Source organism: Vipera berus (genome assembly GCF_964194415.1).
Source record: "Vipera berus genome assembly, chromosome: 1".
Classification (NCBI taxonomy): Eukaryota; Metazoa; Chordata; class Lepidosauria; order Squamata; family Viperidae; genus Vipera; species Vipera berus.
In genome coordinates this window covers 238,327,536-238,339,548 of record NC_138202.1, presented here as the reverse complement: position 1 = coordinate 238,339,548, position 12,013 = coordinate 238,327,536, and the positions used below count along the sequence as shown (strand labels likewise).

At 35.4% G+C, this 12,013-nt stretch overlaps 1 protein-coding gene across 1 annotated transcript in view; it reads left to right on the top strand.

Moving 5' to 3' along the window:
- IMPG1 (interphotoreceptor matrix proteoglycan 1) overlaps positions 1-12,013 on the top strand; it is a gene marked incomplete at both ends in the record, with an annotated part of 98,434 nt that overhangs the window by 75,045 nt on the left and 11,376 nt on the right. The window contains 2 exons of the mRNA XM_081346350.1: positions 8,266-8,780; positions 9,799-10,018. Coding sequence (XP_081202476.1) covers positions 8,266-8,780; positions 9,799-10,018 — 735 coding nt within the window. The remainder of the gene's footprint in view (positions 1-8,265; positions 8,781-9,798; positions 10,019-12,013) is intronic.

Genomic DNA, 12,013 nt, shown 5'->3' with positions numbered 1-12,013 from the left:
CACATATTCACCCTGGCCAGTGGCAGTAATGGCACATAAATTGAAAGTGCATCAAGATGTGTCATTGATTCCTCCTCTGATTAGAAATTGTGCAATTGACTTTTGACATGTCCATGATGAGAACAATGTCAGTTGTTTACTGGGCAGAGAGTTTCCCATTCTGTGAATATGCTGGTTTCACATGTCAAGATCATACAGCATACATTAGCCTACCAGCAACAACCTAGACGATGATGTAATTTCTGTTTGGAAATTTGTTTTGGAAGAAAGTGTGGCTCTGAGTATCTAATCCTGAATAATCTGAAGGTATCTTTGAAAAATATTTTGGATGTACAAGGTAGGGTACAAGGTAGGGTAGGCCATTTTCACAAGTTGATAATCACTCTTATTGTTTCTATTGCAAGTATTGTTCACTGCCTGCAAATATTGTTTCTTGCTACAGGTGTGTTAAAAATGTCATGAAGTCAGTACATTAAACATAAAAACATAAGTCCACTTATGACTTTCCTTTGATTAGTATTTTATATTTTGATGATATGAAACTTGATATTAGACTAATGCATATAGTCAGTCTATATGTTCTGCACTTTGGTTTAACATGTACTTATGTTAAACCAATAGGACTTTTAAAATTAGTGGTCTATTCTGGATTTCTCTGGGAAGTTTTCAAATTCACAGTGACTTTTTCCAGCAAAAACAATTTTATGCTAATTACATTTAGATATTCAGTCCTGGGAATGGATATTACAAACTAATCTTCAACATATGGAAAGATTTTTAAAAATGTAGTCAGTATTGAACAGCAAGATTCTATTTTTTATATATTTTAATATATTAAAATGTACTCAAGCCAATTAGAGTATGCCATAGCTGGTGGTTCTGCATACATTGAAAGGAATACATATTAGATAAACATTAGAGAAAACAACCATTACACTCAAACCAGTTGGGTTAATACTTTTTTTAAAAAGTAATAATTCTTTGCTACCTTTGTTCTTTGTTTTTGTAGGAATCTTGATTTATTCTTCCTTGTCACTTCTGTACGGGTTAAACTTTGTTAGTTTTCGTAAGCCTTGTACTACAGATTCTAAATTACTCAGTATTAAATTAGCTAATCAAAGGCTTGGTCTATCCAGTCAATCACATAACACAGTGCCCACAACAACAGAAATCCATGTTTTAAGCTTTCTTTTTTAAGCTTTAATATGGACTCTTACTTCCCCCATTACAGATAAACCATATTGTTAAATATTGAGCTCCTAAAACGTAATTTTAAAAGGCTGCCAATTACTATTCTCACTCACAAATATAGATGTAATCTCAATATTTCAAAAGCTTTGGAGGTAAATCCTTCTATTTCCTCTGAGGACAAATAGCTTATCATACAAAATGACAACTACATCTGCTATTCAGAATTGCATTAGCAATGTATATAATTTGAAAGCCAAGGATGTGCAAGGTATTCTTTAAAGTTTCAGCTTGTTAAAAGGTATTCACAGAGCATAAAATTTGCCCTTCAGTATATATTTCTCTGTTGCTCAGTTCTAAGTTGTCTTAGCTCTCTTTGACCTCTGTGCAGCTAAGCCAAAGGCTTCCAGAAGTGACGTGAGTGGGTCAGAGCCAGGCCACAAAGTGTGTTCATCTTTCCCTTCAAAGAATCCAAAGGACAGTTAAAACCATACAGCAAAATGTTAAGGGTTTTTTTTCTCACCCTCTACGCAGATACCTAAGGACAGATTTGTACTCTTTGCTTGGCCCATCACCACTGCACGCCATCCACTACTTCTTGAGTCCTATTCCTTTAGTGCAAAGGGAGCAATTTAATGGATGTGTATTTATACACAACCATCCAGTTGTATAAAAAATCTCATATGTAAAATACAGCTATGGGAAACCTGATCAGTCTAAAGATTAATGGAAGCTAAAGGAGAAGGCTGCCAAAAAAACCCCACCTCTCAGGAGTTATTTTGTTTTGTGCTTCAAAAAAAAAAGTTCCTAATGGTACTGATGGACAGTTCCCTTTAGCTATTAACTTCTGAAAGAAGTTTCTGGTCAAGAACATGGCAGGGAAGGGAACTTGATCTCCTTTTCTCCTGTGCCCCAAATCTAGTTGATGATTAGCTCATGTTTTCCATCTCCACTTACTATTTATATAATAAAAATATGCATGTTCTCTGCTTTCCAGTAATCAACAATTTATTTAGTTTGACATGTAATCGGTTTTTAAATGGAGTTGAATTTTGATGATCTACCAATTTATGCATTTTTTTGTAAAAAGTTGACTTAGATATTAGAATTTAACACAGGCTGAAATCTTAAGCCTTGGTGGAGCAGTGGGCTAATGCCTCCTTAAGTAACACCAGCTGCCTGCAATTAGTGCAGGTTCACATCCCACCAGGCTCAAGGTTGACTCAGCCTTCCATCCTTCCGAGGTAGGTAAAATGAGGACCCAGATTGTTGGGGGCAATTAAGCTGACTTTGTAATAATGCCGCTTGGGGTGTGTGTGAAAGCCCTAATAAGCAGGCATATACATAGAATGAAGGCTACTGCTAAGCTTGTAAGCTGCCCTGAGTCTTCGGAGAAGGGTGGGATATAAATGGAATTAAAATAAATAAAAAATAAATAAAATAAGCATAAATTGAACCTCTCGGTAAAAATGCTCAAGAAATGGCAAGTTGGTAGTACAAGTAGATACCAATGGACTGAGTTGTACATGCTAAAGAGCAGAAACTGCACCCCAAAAGCCAGGGGAAAAAGATATTTAAAGACAGTAAGGAATATTCTTCCTTACTACTTAGGATTCCAGCAAAATAATTTGTGAATTATTGAAAATTTGCCTACATATCCCAAATGAAATATAGCTGTGCTGCTTTTGGGCCCGCCAAAAAAGCTAGAATCTAGCATAGTATATTTACCATCATAACCTGATAAAGCCCAATTTAGATATAAGTCCATTGAGTTTGGTGGGGCTTATTCCTAAATAATGTAGAAAATCAGCTTTAATTCAAAAAATTAATTTTTTTTAAAAAAAAGAAAGAAAATCAGCTTTAATTCTATGTTGGATTGCAGTCTATAGATTTTTTTGTTATTAAGCAGCATTCAGCGTAAGTGAATTACATATGGATTTAGAATTTGATAAACAGAAAACTCAACCTGTTTCATTTAACTATAGCAGACTGACTTGCTGTAATTGCCCTCATTTTTTTGTAGCTATCTAATTAGACTCACATTGTGTTGGTGCTTCTATAGACTTCAGTGAGACTGCTCTTACTTTATAATCCTCATTAAAGGTAAAGGTAAAGGTAAAGGTTCCCCCGCACATGCGTGCTAGTTGTTTCCGACTCTAGGGGCCGGTGCTCATCTCCGTTTCAAAGCCGAAGAGCCAGCGCTTGTCCGAGGACGTCTCTGTGGTCATGTGGCCGGCATGACTAGACGCCAAAGGCGCACGGAACGCTGTTACCTTCCCACCGTAGTGGTCCCTATTTTTCTACTTGCATTTTTACGTGCTTTCGAACTGCTAGGTTGGCAGAAGCTGGGATGAGTAACAGGCGCTCACTCTGTTACGCGGCACTCGGGATTCGACCCGCCAAACTGCCGACCTTCCGATCGACAAGCTCAGCGTCCTAACCCACTGAGCCACCGCGTCCCCTAATCCTCATTAGGAAACATTAATTCCATAAGCTGCCTAAAATACAAGCACACCGAAATACCCTGTACTTCTGTCACCGAAGCTTAGAAATACAGCTTCAACAAAGGAAAATCACCTCATCCTTTGTCTCTTCTATGATTTCTCCAATATAATTGTGAACTGGAAATGCCACTACTATTTAAAGAAATTTGGCTGTTTTGTTTTACATAGTATCTTCTGATTTCAGATTAGAATCTTCACTTACAGCACAAATTTGCTTTGCTGATGGCAGCGGTGTATTATGGCCCTGAGGAGATTGTTTGGGAAGATATAATCAGGAAAGAGTTGTATGGATGGACTCTGTATAAATGATCTTCCCAACCTCACCTAGAGCTCAACCCATTTCTCTTCACAGCAGTACAGTCTGGATTATGTCAAGATTAAGAAGTCTCCATTTACCAGAAAAAATGGAATTAATACATTAATCATTAAATATGCCTTCCCCCAGAAAGATTAAAGAAGGCTGTAATATTGCTTATCCTATGCAGCATAAGATATCAGATGACAAAGCTGGATAAAGGTGAATGTGTTGTAACAGAGGAAGATGTCAACAAATTGGAAGTAAAATTCCTGAATACGTGACATTTTAATAAAGAAAATAGTAATTCGTAGTATATTGATGACAAGTGATTATAAAGGAAGTTTTTTTTATATCAGAATAGGTTATTATGATTGCAGCAAGATAGAAGCATAATTAATAAGCAAATATAAATTTAGGAGGAAATTATTTCTGAATAAACACAAGACATTGAATTCCATATTGATATTGAATTCCATAGATTTCAGAAGCTCAACACAGAAAGGAGATTATGAAAATTACTTGAGGTTAAAAACAGCTGGTATATAAGAAAATAGGAGGTAGATTGTGTACATTATCCTGCATTGGCAGCAAAATTCAACTCTTCAATAATCACATTTAAGATATAATCCTATACCAGTAATTAAATAATAATATTATAAATCTTGGGACTTCCGGCTTTGTGCAGTAGCGACCAGTTGTCGGCTTGCAGATTCTCTGCACCATCGCGTCTAATTTTGCCCTGCCTGGGGACCCTAAATGAGTCTAAGTCACCCCAGAGAGGTGATGAAGAAAGAAGGGTGTTCCAGTGATTCTGGAATGGTGGCAGCCATTCCATTTGACTTGGAGAAAGCCTTCTAACCCGACAGGAGAAAGGCTAGCCGTATTGCATCGACCAGCCCAAGCTACTAGCAACCGAAGTCCAAAAGCACTATCCAGCACAACTGTGAACAGCGTGCTTGAAACTGGGTGAGGAATTCAATCTTCTCTTTTCTATTCTACATTTAATTTCCTGGAAAAGATCCCCAAGAAGCAAAATGCCTCTGAAAGGGAAGGAGGGGGCGGAAGCAGTGAATTAATCTTTTTATGGAGGATCAAAATATATGAAATTGAAAAACAAATAGTAGCTGACACCTAGTGGTGGATGAAGACTATGATAGCTATGACTTTAATTTAAGACTTGGCAAAACCTGAGAAAAGCTAATCTGTGTTTGTGACCTTCAAAGTTTTAACAACAAAGAACAGCTGTGACAAAAAAAGACAAAAATCTGGGCTGTAGACAAAGAGAGAATTATAAATTTCAGGGGAAAAAATCTTTTTTGAACTATTGGATTATAAATATCTATTTAATTGGGACTGTAAAGCTATTTGCAGAGAAAAGAAAGGAAGAGAAAAACTCAAATTCTTGGCCATCATGGGTCAGAGACATGTAGAAAGAACATATCAAGAAAGCATAAATATTTCACAGGAGGAGATATATAGTATACTGCAATTAATTCAAACAGCAATGACTTTAAACCACAAAGAAATCCAAAATAACTTTAAAGATATAAATCAATCTAATTCTAAGTTAACTCTACAACAAAAATATTCCCAAAAAAACAACAACAGAGAAGGAGCAGATAAAACAGATAAATGGATATAGAATTAAGAATAGAGATTTAAAGATGGAACTTAACAAAACAAGAAAACATGATTTAACCCTAGTGGGGAAAAATTCACAAGAATTGAAAAAACCAACTTATCCGGCTTAAGACTACAAAATAAATCTGAGAACAAGAAAACAGATTGGATAAAATGGATTGTAGAGATGCCAGGAACATCGGAGAGAAAGGAAATGATAAAAGAAGCAGAGAGAAAGAAAAAGAAAAAGATTTTCAACAAATGTTGAAAGGCAGAAGCCACGTACAAAGACACTTCACTTGATTTACTTTTTATATCTACAGCAACATTTACGAACATACAGAAAAACTTTTTGATTCAGCAAAATACATTGATTAAGAAAGATACTGGGCAAAGGAAAAAGACTAAAGTGGAAACCAAGAAAACAGATGATGGACTTACCAGAGAGAATACTTAAAAAGAAACATTTGTTTGAATATGGTTAAAGAAATAGAAAAGTTTTGGAATATATATATATATATATGTCATTCTAAGAGGGATGAATTCCCTAAATAATATAGTATGCTTTTTTCCCTTTTTTTGTTCTCTTTCTTGTTATGAGTAATATAAAAAAGTTGAAATTACTTAGATAAAGGAAATGTTTTAGATACTTAAATGTGATTGAATTTAAGAAAATTATAATGGATAAAAAAAGGTTTTGAATAAGAGTTAAAGGACTAGATGACTAGATTTATTAAATGGAGTGTTTAAAGATTAAACATATTTTAATTATGGCTAAAAAGAATAAGAAATTTAGGAAATAAATATATATTAGCTCAGGAGGGATTTATATTTTAAGTAGTATGTTATTTTTTATGTTTCTTTACTCTTGCTCTCCTTTCTTTTTTCCCCATTGTTTTATCTATTCCTTAAGAAATATAAAAGTGTGAGATGGTTCATATGGAAAAATAGAGTTAAATTTTTAAATGTAATTAATTTTTGAGAAAATCTTAACTGGTAAGAATACCTAGAATTTGGTGGGAGAAACAAATTAAAATAGGGACTATAGCAGGATCTATGATAAGGCAATCAGAATAATTGGATAGAAAAGAAAAATTATATTGATGTGATTATTATTTTTAGGAATATTTGGAAAAATTATATATTTAATTGTTATCTATCAAAACAATAAGAATTGTATTAACTCAATGTTTGCAAAAGAGGATATTTTGGGAAAGGAGAAAAACAACTAAAACCTTTATGTGGATTATGGATTATAGAAATCAATTGTTAATGATTGTTTTACAAATGTAACTCAGACAACACACTGTTCACCAATTATTGTGATTTATGTTTTTTTAAAAAAATCAATAAAATATATTACCAAAAATAATAATATTATAAATCTTGATACATCTTTGCCCCTTTGGCTTATTTTTGTAATCCTTCACAAATAAAGGACGTCATATGGTTAAAATTGGAAGGAGTCAGTGGTGAATCTTGTGTATTTCCTTAATCTAAACAATCTTTGAGTACAAAAACCAGTTTCCAACATGATGTAATGTAGTATTACAAATCCCAGGAGGTGTTACCACAGACAGGAAGAAAAAGGACTTAGGAGAGGAATGGGAAGTAGACTAATTGGAGAATTGAGTGTAGGTAATTCTCGACTTATAACCACAATGTAGCCCAAAATTTCTATTACTAAGCAAGACAGTTGCTACATTGTACCCCATTTTACATCCTTTTTGCCACAGTTGTTAAATGAATGACTGCAGTTGTTAAATTAATCATGGTGGTTAGATGAATATGGCTTCTCCTGTTGATTTTGCTTGTTGGAAACCAACTGGGAAAGTTATAAATAATGATCATATGACCCTGGGACAGTGCAACAATCAGAACTACATGCCAATTGCTAAGCACCCAAATTTTGATCATGTGACCATGGGGGATGCTTCTACGTTTGCCTGAAAAACGTCATGTCACTTTTTTCAGTTTGAACAGTCACTAAATGAACGGGTGTAACTCATGGACTACCTGTACAATAGCTCAAAACACTATGTATAAAAGAGTTTTATACATTTTTACAGCTTATTTTCGTATCTGTATTAAAGATCTCCTAAGGACACAAATCCAGGAACCCAAAATGATACCTCTTTCAAACTCTAGGTTGTGTACCAATGCACATGCATACGGTTAGCAGGATTTTAAACTAAACATGTTGTGTAAACTCAGCTCAAATGAAATTATTTGGTTTTCATTCTGAGAGAGCAACAATTACCCCACTTCAGCTACTTTTACTCTCCCTCCTTCTCTTTGGGCTATTACCTCCAATTGTTCTGCCTCTTATGAGCTTATTGCACATTTATATGACTCTATTAATATATTTTTGCATTGCTTCCAAATCAGTCTGAAAGGGTTTGTATCCGGTCAGGTAGGAAACAAATCACTTACTTTAAAAAAAATCACATCTAGTTTATTTCCTGACCATGAGAACCATTAACCAGCGGATGGATTGCCTTCAGAGGTTGTGGGTGCTCCAATATTGGAGGTTTTCAAGAAGAGACTGGACAGCCTTTATCTGAAATTGTATAGAGTCTCCTGCTTGAGCAGGAGGTTGGACTAGAAGACCTCCAAGATCCTTACAACTCTGTTATTCTGTTACTTCCTTTTTAGAGGAAAAGACTACAGAACAACTGGAATCTTCGGGGGAGGAGGATTTGCTGCCCTTGACCACAACATCTGTCATTCATTCCACCGTTCTTCCAAGAAATGATATTTTACAGCCTACAGATCAATTGATTTCATTACCAGCAGATACCTCCAGTGGCCCTTCCACTGACATGGACCAATTTTTTGAAGCAACAAGCGCCATGTGGGCAACCTCAATTGGTTTTGAAATGGGAGTACAGGACCTTACCACTGACTTGGTTGTCACTGACATGATGGGCCCAGTGGCGGAGCAGGAGGAGGAGGAGGGAAGTGGCTACCATACATTGCCAGAAACGCCAGGTATGACTCCAGCACCTTCCCTGAAGTATATAACCACAAGCTCCATGACAGCTGCAATCCAAGGCCAAGAGCTGGTGGTATTCTTCAGCTTGAGGGTGACCAACATGCGCTTTTCCAATGACCTCTTCAATCAGAGTTCTCCTGAGTACAAAGCACTTGAACAACAGTTCCTACAGCTGGTAGGTGACAAAGGATGGTATTGAACTTGTGGATAATCCCCCACCCCACACTTAAGGGAAATCTTAAAACATTAGGCCTCACATTAAAATCAGAAAGAACAAATAAAAACAAATTGACTTTCGGATGCATTTTTCAACTTCTTGGATCCCTACCATTAAAGCCAATTTTATTTCCAGTTCTGATGCCAAAATTCACTAGGAAGAGAGAAAAGCTGGAAAGTGATAAAAGATGAATTTATTGCTTTTTTCAAGTGTGAGAATACAAGTTAATGGAAAGAAATATGTGTTTGAGGTTATAGTATCTATTTTGACCTGAAAACACTAACAGTCAATATTGTGTTTGTTTTACTGTACTTATAGTTCAGTAAAGTACATACATTTCAAAGAGCATAATAATTTACAGATGACTATTAATTTAGTCCTGTGCCAAAATACATTCTTCGTATTATGTTCTAATGCAAATAAGAACCCAGGTAAAATTGAATGTTCATTAGTTCATTGTCCTGAAGGTACATGTGAATAACATTTTGTATAATATAGAAACTCAACCATTGTGGAATGACAAACAGAATTATATAGGAATGTAAGAATTGTCTCTATTACATCAGATAAAGTCTTATTCAGTTCAATATTTTTTTGCTTATGCATTTCACAAAGCTAGAGCTCATTCTTTCTACCTGTATAATTTACTGTGGGAAAAATCCATATGAAATTAAAGGAAACACTCATATAACTGTAATTTATATTTAAGTACACTTAAATGTCATTAATTTCTTTTTAACTGTATCGCATTGTGTGCATGAAATTTGCATCAAAAGAGCACTCTATCTGTCTTGCTTGATTATTTTAAAAGATCTATCCTGAGAGCTGCCACTGAAAGGCTAATTCAGACATTTGACTTGGTATTAGATGTAAAGTCAGCTAATAGCATCAGTAAGACAGAGTAAATTTGTATTTCTCAAAATAAATAGTGAACATATGTGACATTAATAGAATAATTTTCTTTCATTTTTTCCAGCTGGTTCCATACCTACAATCCAATCTTACAGGATTTAAACAGTTGGAAATACTGAATTTCCGCAATGGAAGTGTGATTGTGAATAGCAAAATGAGGTTTATGGAGTCAGTGCCATACAACATCACAGAGGCTGTTCACTGTGTGTTGGAAGACTTCTGCGATGCAGCAGCTCGGCGTCTTAACCTGGAAATTGACAGCTCTTCCCTTGAAATAGAGCCAGGTAGTATAAAAAGTGAAGAGAAAGCAGGAGCATATTGCTTTCCTATAAGCCCTATACATTGTTCTTCATAGATAAATAAATAGTAAAACCACATGGAATACAGTATATTTTGAGGAAGCTTGTAAAATAACATGATGCCAAAGAGATATTTATTGTTGGTAGAGTTACTCAGTCTTTGATGTTATCTCCACTGTCTGGTCAGATACCTTATGGAACATTAGAAAACATTTGTGGGAAGTGTAGTTTTCAGAAACATATCTAGAAGTACCTTGAAAAGTTTCCATTTTCTTGTGATGCAATAGAAACATCACTGGTTGTTCTCAACACTCAGGACGTTGCTACATCCTAATCCATACTGTGTTCAGCTGCTTTTGTTCTATAGGATCCTGTCTTTGATAGTAAGTAAATCTTAACAAGCATGTAATTTTTTTTCTCAGAATTATAGCCCTGAGAAACATTTATTTATTCATTCATATCTCCAAATCAAACCAGCCCTAGCAGTACACAATGCCATTATAACCCGAATGATGGAAATATCCAATTCATAATAAGCAATACTCCATTAACAAGCAATAATAGTTATACAATATGATGATAAAATGTTAATGATGATACTAACCTAGTCAACAAATTATAACTCAGATATATGTTCAGATGTTACCGTCTGTTCTATTGATCAATTCACTGAGCCTGCAATACTTTCTTCCTTGACTTTCACTTCAGATATATGACGTTATGAGCTAGCAGACTGCTATACAATGAGTCAAATTAAATACAGTTTATCTGCTTGGGCTGAATAGGAAGTTGTATATATGTATACACTGCCCATTTTAATTAGGGGAAATAGGTTGCAGTTTGAGAAAGTGGAAGAACAAAGCAAAGGAACATGATTGTGCAAACAGAACTTATAGATTGATGGTACAGTGAAGCTTCTAGAGATGGTATAAAAATAGGCAATAATTAGACTTAACCAAAGATGTTGGTGTGCTCACACAGAGATGTATGCCAGGGATTGTAGGAATTCTGTTTTTTCAATCCCTTGTATTTTTTTATCATAAAAATATAGCATACATCTTGCCATGAGCTTCTGTTCTCATCCTTTCAGAGATCAAAAGCACTTGTACACCATGTTTATGTTCAGTTGAAGAAAATTGTCAGTGATATGTTGACATAGCAGTGTCATGATTCTACTGATATTGCCAACATTTTGACTGAAAGTTTGTTTTGACGACATTGCTGGAATCTCCTTCATTTGGCAAACTCTAAATTAGAATATGGATGCTATAAGGAAGTGCAGGACAGGTTTTAAAAGGTATTCCCTTTCTAACTGAAGGATTCAAGGTTAGAGCATTCATTTTAATGTGTCAAGACAAGCAGTAATCAAACTATACAAATATAAATAAATAGGTTGGAATTAATTTCATTTGCATGGATGCCAGATTGATAGGTTCTATGGGTAGTCCTCAGCTTGTTGTTGTTAGCTGCGAAGTTGTGTCTGACCCATCGCGACCCTATGGACAACGTTCCTCCAGGCCTTCCTGTCCTCTACCATCTTCTGGAGTCCATTTAAGCTCACGCCTACTGCTTCAGTGACTCCATCCAGCCACCTCATTCTTAATGTTAAGTTTCAACCCAACTTTTTTTATTTTATTTTTTATTTTAATTCCATTTATATCCCGCCCTTCTCCGAAGACTCAGGGCGGCTTACAAGCTTAGCAGTAGCCTTCATTCTATGTATATGCCTGCTTATTAGGGCTTTCATACACCCCCCAAGCGGCATTATTACAAAGTCAGCTTAATTGCCCCCAACAATCTGGGTCCTCATTTTACCTCTCCTTCTTCACCCGCAACAAGAGGCTCTTTAGTTCTTCTTCACTTTCTGCCATTAGAGTGGTATCATCTGCATATCTTAGGTTGTTGATATTTCTCCCAGCAATCTTAATTCCAACTTTTGATTCATCTAGCCCTGCCTTTCTCATGATGTGCTCTGCATAT